This window comes from Barbus barbus (assembly GCF_936440315.1).
Source record: "Barbus barbus genome assembly, chromosome: 26".
NCBI lineage: Eukaryota > Metazoa > Chordata > Actinopteri > Cypriniformes > Cyprinidae > Barbus > Barbus barbus.
Window position 1 is genome coordinate 2,525,372 of NC_136754.1, and position 21,463 is coordinate 2,546,834.

General features: G+C 37.5%; 1 protein-coding gene across 1 annotated transcript; it reads left to right on the forward strand.

The window, feature by feature from the left end:
* The first annotated feature begins 1,820 nt into the window (after positions 1 to 1,820).
* On the forward strand, positions 1,821 to 21,067 carry LOC306845539 (ralA-binding protein 1-like). The gene is made up of 10 exons (XM_079378410.1): positions 1,821 to 1,883; positions 3,821 to 4,148; positions 6,042 to 6,476; positions 7,609 to 7,958; positions 9,246 to 9,407; positions 10,646 to 10,777; positions 11,592 to 11,702; positions 16,497 to 16,618; positions 17,205 to 17,325; positions 18,168 to 21,067. Exons 2-10 carry the CDS (start codon positions 3,902 to 3,904, stop codon positions 18,483 to 18,485), a joined length of 1,998 nt encoding a protein of 665 aa, XP_079234536.1. The 5' UTR covers positions 1,821 to 1,883; positions 3,821 to 3,901; the 3' UTR covers positions 18,486 to 21,067.
* The last annotated feature ends 396 nt before the right edge of the window (positions 21,068 to 21,463 follow it).

Here is a 21,463-nt window from a genome sequence, read left to right on the forward strand (position 1 = left end):
TATTTTAGTCAGAAGCAAGGGTTTGATGTTAAAAAATGTTAATGATGGAATGTTTTCTATGTTTTCAGTTTTTCACTTCAGAAGCTGATAATTGATGGACTGGAGTGGTGTGGATTACTTGAGGATTATTGTGATGTTTTTATCAGCTGTTTGGACTCTCATTCTGACGGCACCCATTCACTGCAGAGGATCCATTGGTGAGCAAGTGATGGAATGCTACATTTCTCCAAATCTGTTCTGATCTGTTTCAGCAAATTTTATTCAGCTATTTTATAACTGTTCCTTTAAGGTTATTTTATATAAAATCCATCATTAAAGTCGATTCTGTCATAATCTCTCTCTCTCGTGTTGCTTCAAACAGGTGACCTTTACCTGAACACAAAACAGGTTATGAAAATGTCAAAGCTGCTCTAATCCATAGAAATGCATGCTGATCATTGGTTGTCTTGTTCTTTTGCTGTAGTTGTACTTTTGCTTTTTTTTAAAGTGTTTTTGCCTTTGGAAATGTTCAGGACCACTGCTGGTTTCCTCTCAAAGATGGTACATGATGCTCAGAATGAAAACAACAGAAGTCAAGAAAAACAAATTATTATTTGTGTCTTTGTTGTTGTTGTTGTTGTTGTTTTTCTTTAGATCAGAAACCAATTTAAACAGCATTCACAGTGTTCTGGCTGTGCCATCTAAAAAATCCAAGGAAGAAAGAAACAAATGTTTTAAAATCGAAAAGATAATGTTCATATATTCCAGGTATATGTTATGTTACACAGAGTCCACTTCTCCCACCACAGCTGTCATGAATTTTTGAAAACTGTTTGGCCGAATGCAGTAAAGAAAAACATTGTTACTGCCAGATGGTCTTAACATGTTTTATTGTCATGTGGTTTCATCAAGATGGGAGAAGGATCAAAGGTCAAGATGGTGTAAAAACAATTTTGAGTGGAAAACAATCAAAAATACAATACTTGAACTAAATGTTGAATTTTAATGCCCTTCTTATCATAGCAGAATTTTGTTATGGATTTGTACCAGTCAGGGTATAGTTAAGACAGAAAGAAAGAAAGAAAGAAAGAAAGAAAGAAAGAAAGAAAGAAAGAAAGAAAGAAAGAAAGAAAGAAAGAAAGAAAGAAAGAATCTCTCATTTTAATTTAACTTAACTTGATGCACTAAAATAACAAAAAAATAAAATTTGAATAAAAATGAATTCAAATTATATATAAAAATATTTGTAAAAAATTATATATATTAATATATACATAAAATTATAATTATATATATTAATTAGAAAAATGGAATTCAAAATATCAATAAAAACCCAGTTCAGAATAATCGTATCTCAATTAAATCGAATTATTAGTTCACTGCAGTAACCATTTATCAGTTAAGTGCTCTGAAGAATGTTCTGCTTCAGTTTTATGATGGATGCCATAAAATATGTCCAAATTCTTATCTGGCATATCAGATAATAAATTACACAACCCTAAACAAAATGATAATGCTTGAATCATGAAAGTGATTTGACAGCAATCCCCTGAAATGACCTAACCAGAGGTAGGGCTGCTTTTGTTACTAGGGAACAGTTTTTTCTCCATAAATATGAATGAACTCCCCTGACATTCATTCAACTATTGGTCTGTGACTCAACAGCTTCATTTGCAGAAAATACTGAAAATATTAAGACAATATGTAAAACATAATACTTTCGTTGTTATTTTAAATTGATATCCTCAGAAATATCTTCAAATTGCTCAAAACATTGGATGAAACCTATGTAAACTCAAACCAGAGCTCCCATAATTCAAAGGGGCTCCAACTGCGCATGCGCGCGCGTCAGATGGGACGTAAACAAGCTACAGGAAGTGCAGCTGTTACCTTGATCATAGCAGGTTTGTGGACGGATTGTTTTTTTAGTATATTTGTACGTGTTCTTTAATATTTTATCAGAAACATGGCTTATTTTCTCGCTCACGCAGTGTATTTGTCGTGTAAGAGTTTGAAAGGTTGACTTTGTCCATAAAATCCGAGGTTCGTTAGCAAGCATGCTAGGTTATGAATCTCGCTTTATGTGCGTGTGAATGTTATATTATTAGCACTATTATATGTTTTCCTCGGTGGTAAAGCATCTTTTAAATGCGGTTCATTAATTGTTTTAACACGTTTTGAAGGTATTCTGTCATATATGGTCTGGTTTGTGTTTCATTGTCAGGAGAGATTTATTCTGCTCCGTATTCGAGAAAATCTTTCCTTCACAATCTGTCAAAATACCTTTAAATCGCTGCGATTGTGTGAATTATATCCGTGTCACTCTGTTCTGAATGTAATGTGATTTCTTACGGTGTTTTTTGTTTTATTTGGGGCAGGGCCCACAGATATTGTGTCAAATGGGAAGTTGACATTAAACTTCAGCAGTGTGATGCTTAAGCCTAAAAATATCTAAAAGTATTGTTTATTGTACAAAGTAGGTTTCTTTTGCTTGCACTTTTTAAATTATCTTAATATTTGTCAGTTGCTTAGATTAGCAAAAAATAAAACAAATCGAATAAAATAATAAATAGTATTACAACTGTCCATGTTATTTGCCAACTAAGTTAGTACCCACATGAATTTTATTGATGTACGCTGTTATTATTTAGAGACTTTTTTTAGTGAATTTACTGTCTAAATACATCTTATACTGAATGATTCATACATTCATGTTTTTTCTTGTAGTTTTTATATCAGTATGTAATAGTTTGCTCTGCTTAAATGACCCTTACCTGTTGGAGACCACTTGTTAGGATCCAATCTAATCCGTTTCAGTGAGATCTGACTTTATTATTAAATATGTCTGTGTTTGAGCTTGTTATAGTAGTATTCATGGAGACAAATGGGATGGTTTGGATGTATCCTTACAATATATGGTTATGTAGTTAATTGTTTTACTTAAATAATATAAACATTTGTGACCCTGGCTGTGAAAACCTAGCTAAAGTAATTTTTTGTGATTTACTGTTTTCTACATAAAATCATCCTTCATGAAGAAAAGAACAGTCTGCGAAAATGTAATCTCAATGTCTTTAATATTGACTGACCATGTCAAAGATTGAAATCATAGTGAAATTAATGGCTGAAATCAAACTTTGATGCTTATCTCGTAATTAGATTTTGACTTTAGCCTGGATTTCACAGAGAGTGTCACATTTATGGATCACTTTTAATGAAAAACATTATCTCTAATTGGTCATTTTTAAGTGTTCACAACTTGGTGTTTTTATGAATGGCTTGGAACTGAGAGTTTATTTAAAGCTTTGTCTAGTTTCTGTTTTTGTGCTGTTGTTGGGATTTTAATCATGATTGTAATAGCTCTATAAATCATTGAAGAATTCACGGTCATTTGAAATGGAGAAGGTGACTTCAGTTTTCCAGTTTGTACTTCTCAGCCCATGAAACCATTTTTATTGCAGTGACAGAAAATTCATTCAGGTTTTGAGATGCAAAAATCCTTATGGTCAGTAGAGGGCAGTGGTATTATTTAGACCAATATTAGCTGATTTGAACATTTAATCGCATAAATTCACAGAGAGTTTAAAAAATGGATTTTGAGAGACATCCTGATCATTTATTCAAATGTTATCTGTTCATCTGATGTAAGAACACTGCTGTTTACAAAACACACTGCTGCCATGAGGGCATAATGTCTGCAAAATCAGCTTCAACAAACACAGATAGCAGACATATATTTCAGTTCAGATTCACTGTTGTGCACCAGAAGAATGACATAACCAGCTTGAAATGGGATTTAAAGTGTGAGAATTCAAAATAACTCACTGTTTTTCTCCGTCAGGTGACATGGAGAGGTGATCAGAGCCAACAGCCAATCCTAGGGCATCGTGCTGCAAAGAGCCAATAGCAGGGCAGCGCAGAGATGACGGAGTGCTTCCTGCCACCCAATAGCAGCCCTGCGGAGCAGAGGAGGGCGGAGCATCCCGGGGGCGTGGCTCGTACCCCGAGCTCTGAAGAGATCAGCCCCAATAAGTTCCCAGGCCTGTACCGTACGGGCGACCCCTCACCCCCTCACGACGGACACCACCATGAGCCGCCCGACGCGGCCTCCGATGACGATAAGGAGCACAACAAGAAGAAGAACAAGTTTAAAAAGAAGGAGAAACGCAGTAAGATAAACACACACGCTCCATATTTATACTCAACAATGCCCTTATATTGACACTTGCATCTAAATAAAGACTTGAATGTTGTTGCATTAGATCATAAGATATAACGCAAGTGGCTTTTATTGTAAATAAAGAAATCACTGGAACACTTTTCATGCCAGTGGTATTTTGGTATCATTGAGATATTTTTATAGTTTTTAATAATATTTACATTTTTTTATTGTTTTCTGTTTTCATTTTAATTCTTGTTAAAGTTTTAGTCTTTTTTTTATTATTACTTTTTTGAAATATGTGAACTGTGTAACTGTAGCTATATATTAGTTTTTAATACATTTATTTTTAGTTATTTTAAGTCTTGGCAACTAACTGAAATAAAATGGGTTTACATTTAATTTTATTTCAATTAAAGTTTATTCTATTACTAGTAACTTTTTTCTGTTTTTAGTTTTAATTAACTATAATAATCTTATTTAACAACAAAGACATTTGTTCAGTTTGAATACTGTAGCTTTTGAGCTGCTCTTGATTTAAATATTTAGTATTTCATGCCATCATATTCAAACATTTTTGAGTGTCTAAACTCCTTTTAGAGCCACTGTAGATGTTTGCACAAGATATCCTTGAATCTTTTGTGTACAGAAATCTGTTTGACCCAAGTTTGTAATGGGGCAGAGCAAATGTTTACTATTTATTTCTTATGAATAACCTGCACACCATTCAAACATTGGGGTCAATGTCTTTTTTATTGAAAGAAATTAATACCTTCAACAAGGATGCATTAAATTGATCAAAAGATACAGTAAAGGCATTTATAATGTTACAAAACATTTTTATTTTAAAGTAAACGCTGTTTGAACTTTCTATTCATCAAAGAATCCTGAAAATATATCACTGTTTCAACAGAAATATGAAGCTGTTTTCAGAATTGATAATTATAACAAACATATTTGAACAGTAAATCTGCATATCAGAATGATTTCTGATGGAAGACTGGAGTAATGATGCTCAAAATTCAGCTTTTTATCCCAGAAATTAATTGGATTTCAAAATAGTCAAATAGAAGTCATTTTTAGTTAGTAAAAACTTTTAACAATATTATAGTTTTTACTGTATTTTTGATCAAACAAATGCTGCCTTGATGAGACTTATAAGAGACTTCCAAAAACATAAAAAGAAAAGGATTTACTAACCCCAAAATTTATGAAATATCATCAAGAGGCTAGTGAGATTTTGTGCTTGTAACTGTATAATCCAGCTCTAGTTGATAGTATGGACTTCTGCCCTCATTGTGCACATGTTCCAGTTTCTGTGCAGCTTCAGAGTGAATTCGTTATTTTCCTGCCGCTATATTTAGCTGCCCTGCAGCAACCTATTGCACACAAGCAGGAAGTGATGGAGCTTTTAAAGACACACCCTGTCCATCCCTGTAGGTGTGTTATAGTGGCTGAGGAGGGGACGGTCATGAATGCTGGCTGATGGGGTCAGAGCCGCTTATTACTGTTCTGCTCCGGGTGAAGTCAGTGTCAGGACAAGGAAATGGATCACTAAAAAAAAGAGCTGGCACAGGGGGATATTGCTAAATTGTAAGCTGACCTCTTTAGAGCAGTTTTCAGTGTCTTTCTCTCGTTCTCATTTCGCTCTGCTCGTTTCAGTCTCACCTAACCTTGAGAGAGACAGACGGTGGGACAGTAAATTTTGCACAGCCGTTAATAGGACTGTCTCTTTTTAGCATCAGGTATTGGAAGAAGGTTGCTTCTCTTCTCTTCTCTTCTCTTCTCTTCTCTTCTCTTCTCTTCTCTTCTCTTCTCTTCTCTTCTCTTCTCTTCTCTTCTCTTCTCTTCTCTTCTCTTCTCTTCACCTTATCTCTTGTTTTTTTATCTCCTCTCCCTTTAGCCGAGGGATACGCTGCGTTCCAGGAGGACAGTTCTGCCGATGAGGCCGAGAGCCCGTCTAAGATGAAGCGCTCTAAAGGCATCCATGTCTTCAAGAAGCCCAGTTTCTCCAAGAAGAAAGAAAAGGACTTCAAAGTGAAGGAGAAGGGGCCTAAAGAGGAGAAGGCTAAGGACAAGAAGTCCAAAGACCTGACGGCAGCGGACGTCGTGAAACAGTGGAAGGAGAAGAAAAAGAAGAAGAAGCCCAGCGCTGAGCCCGAACCTGTCGTCACGGAGACGGCGACGACGCTCCGGCCGATCTTCGGAGCGCCTTTAGCGGAAGCGGTGAGGAGAACGGCGCTGTATGATGGGATACAGCTCCCGGCCATCTTCAGAGAGTGTGTGGACTACATCGAGAGCTACGGCATGAAATGTGAAGGCATCTATCGTGTCTCCGGTATGGCCCGGTTCTACTACCTGTGAACTGAAATTTCATGTTTATTTATTTCAAGGAATATTCTGGGATGTTTTCAGTTATTGCACACAATAATTTTAACTTGCACAAAAACACTGACCTCATATTAATTATTAATAATTATTTTAAGTATTGGAAATGGTGACCAATATAGAATCTAATGACACATTAATATACAATTTAACCTACATTTTTAAAAATAGAGAGTTAATGTACATATACATTACAAAAAGTGAGTGATTCAAGTCAAATGATCAACAGTACATCATCAACATTAGTTAAAAATCACCCAGAATATTCCTTTAATCTTATTTCCTTCCTACTAATTTGGGATGGCAATGTTACAAGTTGTAAGATTTTCTTAATGTTTTGAAATAAGTCTCTTATGCTCATTGAGGCTGTGGTTATTTGATCAAAAATACAATACAGTAATACTGTAAAATATTATTACAATTTAAAATAGCTCTTTTCTATTGCAATATATTTTATAATGTAATTTATTCCTGTGATGCAAAGCTGGATTTTCAGCAGCTATCAGTTGTGCTGCTTAGTTTTTGTTTTTGTGTGTGTGTGGAAACCAGATTCTTTTTCCACAAGTTCTTTTTCAAAAGTTTAAAAATAAAAAAAAATACTTGAAATATACATCTTTTATGTTATACATGTTTTTACTGTCACTTTTGATCAATTACAAAGTAAACTTGCTGAATAAAACTGTTAATTTCTTTGAAAAAAAAAATCTTACAGACCTCAAAGTTTTAAACAGTATGTAAAAGTGAACAAATGTGCAAAGCAAATCTCAACATCTGTTTTTTTCACATCTGTGTCCAAATTCAGACTTTTAAAGCACTTTAAAGTATTAAAAAACAGCCTTTTTTTCAGATTTAAATGGTTCCTACCTTAAAAGGGGGCTTGGATCGCCTTTTGGTCCACTTTTGATAGCATTTTAGTCTACTTTCTATTCATGATGTTTAATTCAATAATGTTCTAACTTCATGCATATCTGAACGGACAGCCAAGACATGTCCCTTGCCAGATTTTCTTTTGTCTGCATGGAAAAGTCAGAATCAAATGTTCCTTGCAGCTTTTGACTCTTGCCCCCATGATTTTTCTGTAGGTATGAAGTCAAAGGTTGACGAGCTGAAAGCAGCGTACGACCGTGAGGAGTGTCCGTGTTTGGAGGAGTATGATCCTCACACGGTGGCCAGCCTGTTGAAGCAGTACCTGCGAGAGCTGCCTGATAACCTGCTGGGAAAAGAGCTGGTCCTGCGTTTCGAAGACGCCTGCGGGCGGCCCAGCGAGGCGGAGAAACTGCAGGAGTTTCAGAGGCTCCTGGGGGAGGTTCCCACGGGGAGCAGACTCATCCTAGCCTGGCTCATCACTCACATGGACCACGTCATCGCCCGCGAGACAGACACCAAGATGAACATCCAGAACATCTCTATTGTGCTCAATCCCACCGTACAGGTGAGTTTATGATCTACAGGTGATGCTCACTTGATGCGATATGGGTTATTAATCAGTTGTAGTGGCATATCCATCTGAAAATGTTTTTTTTTTTAATTAACATGCTATAGTAATCAAATCTTCTCTTTCATCATGCTGAATAATTGTAGGGTTTTAATAAATCTGTATAAAAATATTAAAATTACTATATAATATAAATAATTTATTAAATATATATTAAAATTCATGCTGAAATATTTGTATTAAATGTTTTAGTCCTATAGAAGAATATTTTTTATTATCTTAGTTCCAGTCGGATAAATCAAATTTGTTGATAAAATTCCTTTTTTAAAGCATAGTTCTTAATATGATAAATCTAGTTCTTATTTTCCAAAAATAAGCAAGACTTGCTTTTTATGTTTCATGTTTCTCATATCAATCCACAAGCTCTTTCTTCTCACATTAAAAAAAAAAGATTAGCCGAGCAAATATCATGAATAATATTGGGTGTTTTTACCATTTGCAATATTTTGTAAATATTCAGCACATTATTAATTTTTTTTTTCTAAGTAATGAATGTAGGTTGATTGATTTGATTCCATTTTTACCCTTATAAAATCATAAGGATTTTAATAAAATATTAGCAATGTTTTTTTTGTTTTTTTACTATTATCACTAATTATTATTATTGTTTTAAATACAGGATTTCAAGATTCTTGTATTACTTCATAATCTTTCTTAAACATCATGAACAAAACTGGCCCTTTTTCCATGTGCAGTATTTTGTAAATATTCAAGTATGTTCAGAAAGTGAATTTTGTACCCTGGATGTAAGTGAAATTTTATGTACTAGGCTACTGCTAATAAGCGGCTAACCATGCCGCTTTTGTGACTCCGTAGAATGCATTATTCGTTTTCCGTGCCTTTCCGAATATGGATTCGCTATTCGGGCACATCCCAAATGTTTAATAAAGTGAAATGTTGCAAACTGTTGCTAATCGTCATTGATGCAGTTACAGTAGATGGTTTTGGATTCATTGCTGCTCTCAGACTGAAGGTTGTCCTACTTTATAGTCTCTCAGGACACATGGAGGATAGAGGTGCCCTCATACTGCTAATGAGATCTTTGTTTGGGGTCATTTTGTATTTGAGAGAGGACCGCAAATGATGCAGAGAAGAGGGGAGAATATGATTGGGCAATAACAATAAGTTTACCTCCCATAAACAGTGGTTCTGTCTTTTTAAGGTTCACCATGGCTGTATATTCCTGATTGACACAAAATCAATCCTTTGCCCTCTGGTTTGTAGATCGGGAATCGTGTGCTGTACGTGTTTTTCACTCACGTCCGTGAGCTGTTCGGTGATGTGGTTCTGAAGCCGGTCGTCCATCCTCTGCGTTGGTCCAACATGGCCACCATGCCGACCTTACCTGAGACCCAGGAGAGCATTAAAGAGGAGATCCGCAGACAGGTGGGGCATAGGACTGAAACAATACAGCTATAGGCCTACACTTAAAATAAAAGACGTGTGTCAATCTCACAAACCTGTCTAATGGTTCACAGTTCAACCCAAAACTTGATCAAAAGATGACGGAATTATATTTTGCGTAATGAATAATGCATCTTGTAAGGACTGTTAAGATTTTCATGACAATTTTGTCATTTTGAGATCCAGATCGTATGATTTACATGTAAGAGGAAGCTGTGTGATGGAAGAAGTTTTGTGTTATGTTTTACATAATATAATTTGTTTTATTGTGTCAAAGGCAAATATGACCCTAGAACAAGGAAATGCGTGATATTCAAAACAGGAGATGAATCCAAACTTTGTGCGTGAGGAGAGACTGGAAACAAAAACAGATCTGGAGCAGAGAAAACGAAAACAGTCCTGATGTTTGTGAATCTAATAGCTGCTGTCACATGACTTCATCAAGATAACAATAACAGTACAATTTATGGCTCAGAGGTTGCTCTTTGTGAGAAACGTTCTCAATTTTGTTTGTTACATGTATCAACTTTGTCTCTGATGGTTCTCATAAAAACCTGTTGAAATTCATAATGAAATGTGACTTTTGATTGCAGATTGCTGAACATAGTTTGAGAGGTTGAGATTTCGTCTAGAGCTCTAGTAAAGACTGGGGTCTTTTTCTCAGGAGGAAAGTCAAAGCAACAAGAGACAAAACATGAGAAAAAACAGCCTCATTTGCTCTAGGACAGCTAAGATTTGTAGAGGTCTTGTTTGTGAGTTATAGTGAAATTTCAGAAGCCAAAAAATATCACAGAAAGAGCAAAAAAAAAATGCATTCTCTGTTTCAGCTGAAATGGTTTTGGAGAACCGAAATCATTGACCAAAACAGTAACGTTTAATTAGCGGTTCTCCAATGGCACATATTACACTTTTTTATTATTATAAATTTAACTCAACCTGTTAGTGATGTTTTATTAGATATATGTTTGAATAAATCTGTCATGTAAATGAGATTATATTAATGTTTATATTTCAATGAGAAATTGGAACAGAAAGCGAATTCTAGTTTTATATGCAAGTTAATGTTTGTATACACAGTTATTATGTATTGATAGATTATTTCATTATTAAATAAACATTATTTTCACTTTATGTAACTGAAAACTATTTTCGGTTTCAGTAAAAAGTTAATTTCAGTGCATCACTAGCGATTTTACATGTGTGCATGTGTCTTTCTGCAGGAGTTCCTCTTGAACCGTCTGCACAGAGATCTGCAGGCCGGTGTGAAGGATCTGTCCAAGGAGGAGAGACTCTGGGAAGTGCAGCGGATCGTCACCGCACTGAAACGCAAGCTCCGCGAGGCCAAGAGACAGGCAAGAGCTCTGACCCCTGCTTTACTGCACATCAGCACACATACACTCTCATAATGAGTTTGTCTGAGAAAGAACATTTCAAATACAACAAGAGTTTTTAGTGGAAAACTACATTTGCATTTCCTTACAGAAAGAATAATGTTGACATTTGAAGTTGGAAATGTTATCAACTCAAATACAAATAGAACGAGAGCAGTATTGGGTAGAAATGAAGGCAATGTGTAAGAACTGACTTTTATTTTGAGACTTAAAAAGTATCGGTTTCTAAAATATTGCAAGAAATAGATGGAGTACTGCAATGTAAACAATAATCAATGATTGTGTATATGTAAACCTATACTTACCTGAAAAATAGCATGTATACCACTTGTATTGTTTTAATTTAATTTTTTTTTTTCCTTTTTACCCTGTATTTCTTTAATACTATATAAAAATAGCTGAAAATTAAAAAAAAAAAAACTTTTTTTTTAATTCTTGAAAGTTTTTATTCTTCATCACAAACATTTTTAATTGAATGAGATCAGATTTATTTCTAGACTTTTTAAAGAAAAACTTAAAAAAATTGTTTTATGTATTTACTTACGTTTAGCTATTTTTCACTTGTTTTTCGTTATGATTATACAGTAGCTTTGTCATTTAGCATAGTTATGAATTATAAACACAATTTTTATTTCTGACCACTTCTGTAAGAAACTGGCCACTAAAAACAAATGTTTGCAACTATAAAATGTAATTTACACCTCATTGTTTATCATGCCACACTTCTAGAAACCTCCTCATGTGTTGTTTGTTCTCTGTCCCTCTGAATCTGCAGGAGTGTGAGACTAAAATCGCGCAGGAAATCGCCAGCCTATCTAAAGAGGACGTATCAAAGGAGGAGATGTCTGAGAACGAGGAGGAAGTCATTAATCTTCTCCTGGCACAGGTGAGGCCACCTGCTGGGACGCTAGCACTAATTTCATTATGTTTCAGATGCTGGCTCAACACTGAAACTGCTTTCTGACAGATAAACAAATCAGCTGGTCAATGATACGCAGCACTGTACTTTGCATAGTATTCACCAGAGCCGTTTTTAACACATGAACCTACAGAAACACATAATTTGCAGATGCTTGCATTGCTAACATGAGAAGCATGTGAAAGAGGGGTCTTTCTTTTTCTGTCATATAGCATGTTACAGTTCTACTCTACAGTTTTGCTGCACTTGTGAATTGGGATGCAGCCGGAGTTCCCTTTCATATGTTCACTTCAATGCTGCAATGATGTCATCGCTTTGGGAACACCCTCGGTGTGGCGAATGTCTGAAGCCCTTATACTATCACGCCAATTTCATTGGCCAAATAGCGCTTAGCACCACCCCCACGCATACGTACCGAATGCTATATCAGTGTGCAATAGCAATTCAATTGGATGCAATGTTACTATTGAATTTCAATTGTTGCATGTTACGCAGACTCACGAGGAAACAAGTAGGAAGACCACTTTGCGGTCTTTTATCTATTATTGTAGCCGTGATATCTGTGTTTTTAAGTGTTGCGCTCTGGGCTCACTCTCCTTCTGAGGAAGGAGAGATCTCCTTTCAACCTCCGCTGTTCCAGTTCTGCTGTTGCTGAGGCGCCACACGAGCTCGACGCTTGGGGTGACGGCGATGAGCTGAGTGTATGGAGAGTGAGAGAACAGAATTAATTCCCTCCTCTCTCGCTCTCTTCCCTGTACTGCGTGCGTTCATCATAGAGCGCCTCGTGTGTCCGGTGGTTTAGTCAATCTGATCCCGCTCCAGAAGCCTTCGGCTGCGGATTAGATGAAGCATACTCTACAGCAGCCTCAGGCTCATGAGGAGTATTCTTATAGCAATCTATATCTGCTAGCAGGCGAGTTTTTCCCCTCTCTCTCTAACATTTCTTGCTACGCTACACTAATGCAGTCACGTTCATTTGATTGGCGCTTATGCTTCCAACTCTTGTTTTAAAAAAAATGCTTCCAACTCTTGTTTCCAACTCTTGTTTCTTGTTTTAGACACGGACTCTGAGGAGTCTTGCAGCAGAGGGTTGTGCACTATGATTTTGGCACTCTGAGCTATCAAACATTAATTGCTCGACTGTTTCCATCAAACTCCACTGCTCCGTCGATTTGAAACAAATCAGTGGATGAGCTCACAGAGAGTATTCTTGTAGACAGCCTTCTTTGAAAGCTATAACGTAGTGGCTCGGGCTGTAGAGTGAGCAGACGGTTTGTCTATCTCCCTCTCTACTCGTGGCGCTGCACGAATGCAGGCGCGTTCATTTGAATTGGTGCTTAAGCCTTCAACTCTTGTTCAAGCACTGTTTTAGACGCAGACTCTGAGGAGTCCTTCAGCTGATGTTTTGTCATGCACCATGATCTTGGCGCTTCATGCTTCCGAGCATGGGTCTGCCCGACTAACATAACATTTCTTTCAGCTCTGCTGCTGCATCAAGCTGGAACATTAAGTGCCAAGCTGTTTTAACATTTATGTTATATGGCTCAGGTTATATCTATCTCTCTCTCTCTCTCTACGTTTGCACTGCACTAATGCAGGCATGTGTATTTGAATTGGTGATATGCTTCCAGACCTCGTTTCATGAATTGCTTTAGGCGCAGACTAACATGCACTATTGTCTTGGCGCTTCGTGCTACCAAGCATTAGTCTGCCCTGCTGTTAATTTTTCTCTCAGCTCCATTGCTGCTTTGAGCTGGAACAAATCAGTGGGTGAGCTCACAGATCTAGTAATTCCTATGGCAAACTGTGTTACACCTAATGCCATAGTCACTCGGGCTGCAGAGTGAGCAAGGTTTTTTCCTGTCTCTCTCTACCTCCTGCACTGCATTAAGGGAAGTACATTGATTTGGTGCTTCATGCTACCAAACACTAGTCTGCCTGACTAATACTTATTATTATTTCAGCTCCGCTGCGGCTCTGTTCTATGAGCTGGCTCTGTGGAGTTTTGCAACACACATTGTCGTGCAACATGGTTTTTGGCACTTCAGGCTACCAACACTATTTGCATGACTAATCATTATTCTCATCCCAACTGAGATGTACTGAACTGAGCTACTTTGTGATTGAGTTCACGTGTAGAGTATCTCTTATGGCAAGCTATTAATGCTCACCATGATCAGCTTACTTCATGTGATTGATGCGGCGCTTTCGCTACCGACACTCGCTTCACATGACTGGCTGCATTATGTCATGCTACCGAGCAGTGGTGTGCATGACTAATTACTTTGTTCTTTTAGCTCAGCTGTTGCATTGAGCTGGAATTTTCGAATGAATGTGGACAACTTATACGTGTGTTTGCATCTTGATTATCTGTTACGCCGCATGTTGCGTTTCGGACTGATTTTGACCGTTCTCCGCGTATTAGCTTTTGGAGATCGAGAAGATAGCCCTAAGGCCATTGGTGCAGGGTCTAGGTTGACATCCAAGCCCCCACTCTTGTGGTTGGTGTTGGCATGCCTGATTTTAGTATCCATACGAACCTACAAAAGGGTGTTCTGCTACCACATCAGCGTACAACCTTTCTGGGGGTAGTCATGAATTCTCGCACAATGCGGGCACGTCTGTCTCACGCACGTGTGCAGTCATTACAGACATGTCTGAATTGGTTCAAAACGGGACGTCTAGTCTATGTAGGCTTGTGTCTCTGACTGTTGGGTCTGATGGTGGCAGCGTCCCCTGTAGTTCAGCTGGGCCTGCTCTACATGCGACCATTTCAGTGGTGGACCAAGAGTCAGAACATTTCACCTCATTGTCATACGCTTTGCAAAGTTACGGTGACAAGCAGAGGCTTTCGTGCTCTAAAGCCATGGAAGAGATCCCAGTTCCTTCAGGAAGTAGTCCCGTAAGGAACATGTTCTTGTCGCAAAACGGTGGTCCGTTAAGGACGTCCAGTCTGTGGAGCTTGGACAGACAAACTTCGGAGCTGCACATAATCGTTTGGAACTACTGGCAGTCTTCCTGGCTCTCAGACAGTTCTTACCACAGTTGAAGGCTGTCATGTACTAGTCAGGACGGACAACATGACTGTAGTTTCTTACCTGAACCGTCAAGCAGGGTTGCATTCTGGTCCCCTGTACAGGCTGGCGAGGAGTGTTCTTCTTTGGGCTCAAACCAAATTCCTGTTGATCAAAGCAGTTCATGTCCCAAGTCACCTGAACTCAGGAGCAGACTTGCTCTCGCAACAGAGCCTGGAGGACGGGGAATGGAGATGACACCCCCAGGAGGTGAATCTCGTATGGCAGAGGTTCTGCCAAGCGGAAGTGGATCTGTTTGCTTCGAACACCACTCCGCGCTGCCCGCTCTGCTTTTCCCTGTCTCCCCCGTCGCCTCTAGGTCTGGATGCCCAGGCCCACAGATGGCCCAGAACCAGTCTGTATGTTTTTCCCCCTATCCGGCTGCTCCCAGTTGTTCTGCTCAGAGTACAATCAGACAGAGTGGAGCACCTGCTATTAGTGGCCCACATAGTCATAGTTTTCGAACCTGGTCAGTTTTGTTGATAGAACCTCCTTGGGAGGTTCCCCTCAGGCAAACGATCTGTTGACACAAGCGTGGGGCATGGTTTGGCATCCTCGGCCGGAAATATGGAAGTTTTGGGTGTGGCCCCTGAGCAGAATGCGTTAATGTGCTCCGGTCTCTCGGCTGAGACTACCGACACGATTATCAACTCTAGAGCTCCCTCCACAAGACGCTTATATGCTTTCAAGTGGAGACTCTGTGCCTCATGGTGTAGGCATAGTATTTTTGACCCAGTTCATTGCCCCATAGGTTCAGTGCTGGAGTTTCTGCAGTCGTTTTTCTAAGGGAGTGACCCCCGCTAGTCTCTAGGTGCATGTAGCTGCCATATCTGCGGGACATGTTCCCCTAGGAGGTGTTTCAGGTAGCATGAGTCTCTGCCCAGTGAGAACACTGAGGACTTATGTAGACCGCACAGCTCAGTGGCTTGGGTCTGACCAGCTGTTCGTATATTTTGTTGGTAAGAGCAGGGGCTCTGCTGTCACTAAACGGAGAATGTCGCATTGGATAGTGAAGGCTATCTCTTTGGCCTACGAGGTGGGTGGCTTTACTTCACCTCTAGGATTACGCGCTCACTCTACGAGAGCAGTGGCTTCTTCCCAGACCTTTTTGGAAGGGTCATCAATGGAAGATGTTTGTGCTGTGGCAGGTTGGTCCTCTCCTAGCACCTTCTACAGTCTGGACATGAGGATGGCTCCTGGCTCCCAGGTCTTATCCGCTTGAGCAGATGCTTTCCTGGGTCTCCAGCTATCTAAGGTACGTCAGGCATTATGGTACAGCGTTCCCAAAGCGATGACGTCATCGCAGCATTGAAGTGAACCTATGAAAGGGAACATCTTGCTTACGTATGTAACCTTGCTTCCCTGAATGGGGAACGAGATGCTGCGATGCGGGCCGTTCCGTACCTTGATAGCGCTTCCTTCAGTCATATATGGAAATCTGATGAAATGGCGCACGGCACGCTGATATATCATACGGTACGTATGCGTGGTGGCGGTGCTAAGCGCTATTTGGCCAATTAAATTGGCGCGATGGTATAAGGGCTTCAGACATTCCTCACACCGAGGATGTTCCCAAAGCGATGACGTCATTGCAGCATCTCATTCCTATTCAGGGAACCAAGGTTACATACGTAACCGAGATGATTCTTTCTGTGTAATGTTTGATTTGGTCTGCCGCCCCCTGCAGGAGAATGAGATCCTAACAGAGCAAGAGGAGCTGATATCACTGGAGCAGGTGCTGCGCCGGCAGATCGCCACAGAGAAAGAAGAAATTGAGCGGCTGCGTGCAGAGATTGCAGATATACAGAGGTGAGAGTTGACATTATTACAAAAATTATCAAATTTGTTGCTAATTATAATAATGAATTATCATAATCATGTGATGATTATCATAATCATGTGAATCATGCACGGTCACATGAATCTTCAGAAATCATTCTATGCTGATTTGCTTAAGAAACAGCTCTTCTTATTATCAATTTTGAAAACGGTTGTGCTGCATCATAATTTTGTGTAAACTGTGATACACTGCCATTCAAGATTTTATTTAAAGAATTAATACATTTATTCAGCAAGGATGCATTAAACTGATCATATAGTGACTGTAAAGACATTTATAATGTCACAAAAGATTTCTATGTCATAAACACTGTTGCTGAAAATTCAGCTTTACATCACAGGCAGCCTTGATAAGCATAAGAGTCTTCATCTTTAAATAAAATAATTATTAATTATTCCACACTTTTGAACTTTTGTGTATGTGCAATTACCAGTGAATTTATCAAAACAGGGCTGTAGGACAGCAGATCTGAAATATGGATGGGTCATCTTTCTGCTTCTTTTCTTTAACTCTTTGCCTTTCATTTTCTGCTTGAAATGACACGCACACACACAGCCGTCAGCAGGGCCGCAGTGAAACAGAGGAGTATTCATCAGACAGCGAGAGCGAGAGTGAAGATGAAGAGGAACTGCAGATGATTCTAGAAGACCTGCAGAAACAGAATGAAGAGCTAGAGGTGAGAAGGAAAGACGTGAAGATTTGTACAAAGTTCAAATTTAATTGGCCATTTGCTGAGTCCTACCCTCTTTATTTACTGTTGTTAACTTGGTCAAGCTTTCCTGTCAAGTCCATTAAGTCTGAATTACATCAGTTAAGAAATAATAATAATATTATTATTATTATTAAATTAGTCCTAAGAAGAAGAAAAAATGTGCAGGTTTATAAAACAAGTAATTCCGGCTATACAATCTAATTGGATAAAACATGTTTAAAACTGCTGAAAAATAGTCAACATAGTTATTTTAATATAATTGAGATATTATAGTTTGGATTAATATTTTGAATTAGTTTTTTAATGTTTATATTTTAAGTTTAGTCATTTTAATTTTGTTTTAAAGTTTTAGTCATTTTGTCGTGTTTGTATTTTTTTTTTTTTTTTTTTTTAATTGATATATTTTTATATATTTTTTATCTGTTTTAGTTATTTTAGTACATAAAGTTAAACTAAGTTAAATGAGAAATGGTGACATGGCTTCTAGCTAAAAGTTTTTTATGTATATTTTATTTTAAGTAAACAGTCAAGAAGCTTCCTATGGACAAATTCAAGTGGCATCCTACTTTTTTTTTTTTTTTTTTTTTTTTTTTTTCTTCAAGAAGTATATTGTTTTCATTCAGATATACATCACACAATAAAAGGAAAGTCCTTTGTTTTAAGCCAGTTTTAATGTGCAGAGCCGCTTGGCATCTGTAAATGGCTGAAGACTTAATTATATTATTTGCTTCTTATCATTTGGCCTAAACTACTCATTGAATTCTATGCATCAGTCTCATCTTTGTCTTTGTTTTGTTTCTCTGCAGAATAAAAACACTCATCTGAATCAGGCCATCCATGAGGAACAGGAGGCCATATTGGAACTGCGTGTTCAGCTCCGCCTCCTTCAGACTCACAAGCTACAGCAGGAGCTCACATCCCCGCCCACCTCCGAACAGGCCCCGCCCTCCCAGCCTAGCCCGGAGGAACGGTCTAGAGCGGAAGAGCCAATCAAACGTGCCACAGCGGTCGCCATGGAACCCGCAGCTGCTGCTGCTGCCGCCGCCACCCCAGCCAATGGCAAGCCTGGAAAAGATGCCATGAAGCCATCGCCCAGCAAAGACAAGAGGGAGGCCAACCTGTAACCATTTTACCATCACTACACCTGCGCTTGTGTTTGCTCATCACGTAACTGCAACATCTTGAGTCAAAGGTCAGCAAGGTGAAGTGAGATGTTCATTACACTGGGAGAAAACTGGACAGCAGGGAATGGAGGCGAGATGCGATTTGAAGGTCAATAGGTCTAAAGAGAGGCGAGTACAGGAAACATTTCTGATTGGTCATCATCACAATGGAGTGAAATTGCATTCTTTTGACACGTTTAAGTTTGTATGTGAAATTGCAGCAGCACAATCAGATCTTTGTGAGTGCTCCGATTCGATCTGCCCTTTGACCCCTGTCTAAAAAGACAGGCTAATTCTCTTTTTTTCTAAATAGTTAAGAGTATTAGGGGTTTGTGTTTAAAAATCCCAAGTTTGTTAAAAAAAAAAAAAGTGAATCTCATCTGTCAGGTCAGTTTTTACTCCAAAATCAAAAGAAAAAATATATTATATTATATTTTGCATTAAAAAAATTAAGCCTCTTTTTAAGGCTATTCTTTTGTTGTTGTTTTTTGCATTCTAACATTATTTACATTACTATTCAGCACTTTTCTACATACTTGCCATTACCTTAATTCAAATAAAATGTCATTCTCATGACGGAAATGAGTGGTAATACAGAAAAATATTGATATATTATTAACATTATAAAGTATATTTCATGGTATTATTTGTTGTACTGTTTTTGTGCAGATTTAAATTTAAAACATTATAGTATTTTAACTGCAAATTGTTCTTAATAGTCATTAAATTAATGTTGCAATGCAAAAAAAGTTAAATTTTCTTTATGCAAACATATTTTTCTTTTCGATTTTGGGTTAAAATAAATGAAAGCCCATTTCCATGAAATAAAAATAAAGTGTAATTGCATCTCCCAGTTTGGATTTTTTTTGCAATTTTGACAAAAAAGGTCAGAATTGTGAGAGATAAATTCATAATTTCTCACAATTCTGAGTTTACATCTGACAATTATTTTCTTGCAATTAATTATTTTCTCAGGATTTTGAGTTTGCATTTCTCAATTCAGTTTTTTTCCACCACAGAAAAAAATAAGAGATAGTTGCGACTTCTCAAAATTCAGTCTTTGTTTCCTGCAGTTGCTAGTTTATCTCATAATTCGGAGGGAAATCTTTTTAATTTTGATAGATGAATTCAAGAGATAAAGTTTCAAGATAAAAAGTTACAATTACCTTTTTATTTATTCCATGGCGTGAATGGGTTTTTATATAAATGACATGTTTTTTTAAGATTCACCTAATTACTTCAAGCATTTCAAGAAATACCAAGCGCTAATAGGATAACACAACACTTAATTGCATCCTGTGTGAAAGCTCCAAACCACAGGCGACGAACATCCATATCTTCTGTGTTCACATTACATTCAGTGCAAAAACAATCATTTCAGACAAGCACGTTTACTTTATTGGTTATTGCTAAGAAATGCATTTTATTTATGCAGTTCTGCTCATAATTAAATCCCAAGGGAGTAAGAAATATCTTGGATGTCTGTTGCCAATGCAGTAATAAGGGGATGAGAAATCACAATGGGCTGCTAGCTCTTCAACTGTGGGTCCAGGTCTAGAACAGAGATCAAACTGAGTGAAAATCAGTGAAAATGAAGTCGTGTGTTTTCTGAAACCACTGTGCCATAGGTGACTGTGTGCAGCCGCACAGAAGAATTACTTTGAAGATGCTCTGGGACATTGTCATACAACTAGATTGTATTTTTACCTATTAAGATATTCAAAGGAGACTGTTTTGAATGTTTATTATACATTTCAATATTTAATCATCAATATATATATAAACATCTAATCTGTAACTGCACTAAACCGTGCAGACCTGCACTTATAGAATGAGTTAATTGCCGTTTGTTGTGGAGTTTCCGTACGTTCACATGTCACGCTGTGTGTTTTAAACAAATTTCGTGAAGCACAAGAATATTTTTGATCAATGATGAAGTTTGAGGGGTTATTGTGGGTGGTTTTAACAAGTGTAGGTGATCAGAATAAAAAAAAATAGATATTGCTTGAATATAATGATGCTTATATTTGAAAGAAAGCATTTTCTTTCTGCAGAATATCTTATTTTTCTTTTGATTTGTGGTGAAATATGAACATAACTTTCTTTTGAGAGACTCCTGAAGTTACAGATGTTCTGACACTGATCGATTTTGGAAACTTGCACTAGATTGTCACCAATTCTTTCCTTTATTCTGTGATTTATTATTTGTGCTTGTTGAATGCTATTGTATATTATTAGTCTCTTTCAGATAGAACACATTTTCTCCCTCATTTTGGTTTGTTTTCTCTTTCTTTCTTGTCATGCTGTCAAGTTGCATTTCAGAAATACTGTATAGTTCTAATCAAAGCTATGTGTGTTCTATGTATCGTTTGTTTGTTTTTTCTCCTTGATATCTCTCTGTTGGAACTGATCTAAAAGAGATGCATACCCGCTCATCTACTTTTGGAAATGATAGTTTTTCATGTTATAAACAAAGCTTTTGTAGCTCTTGATCATTACAAACAGAACGCTGCCATCTAAAATAAAATGATTGGTTGGACAGTAATTCAAGTTTAAAGATTATTCACTGGAATACAGAATATGAAGGATTGACCTGTTGCTCCTGCGGTGAAGGTGAAGATCATGCTGGATACTCTGTGACTTCTGTGATTAGTGTTACCGCAGTTATGGACAGACAGAGGTATGTAGTCTAATTTAACACAAGAAGCTTAGAGATGAAGGTTTTCTCTGTCTAGTTCTAACTGCAGGTCTTGTAGGTCCAGAGCTTGAAATCTAAATCATCTAATCATACTGTGATTTAAACACAATTAATGTTCTTGTTTTATTGCATATGAATGTGCATGATAATGACAATAATGATAATGAATATACAGCAAAATATCAATATTTATTCAATGATTTGTATTATATTATTATTTATGTTTTTATTATTATTATAT

Bases quoted from the DNA above. Each gene is read 5' to 3' on its own strand.
- LOC306845539 (XM_079378410.1), top strand. From the start codon at position 3,902: ATGACGGAGTGCTTCCTGCCACCCAATAGCAGCCCTGCGGAGCAGAGG. The intron at 4,149-6,041 runs GTAAGATAAACA...CTCTCCCTTTAG, and splicing joins TAAAAAGAAGGAGAAACGCA to CCGAGGGATACGCTGCGTTC. The intron at 17,326-18,167 runs GTGAGAAGGAAA...GTTTCTCTGCAG, and splicing joins AACAGAATGAAGAGCTAGAG to AATAAAAACACTCATCTGAA.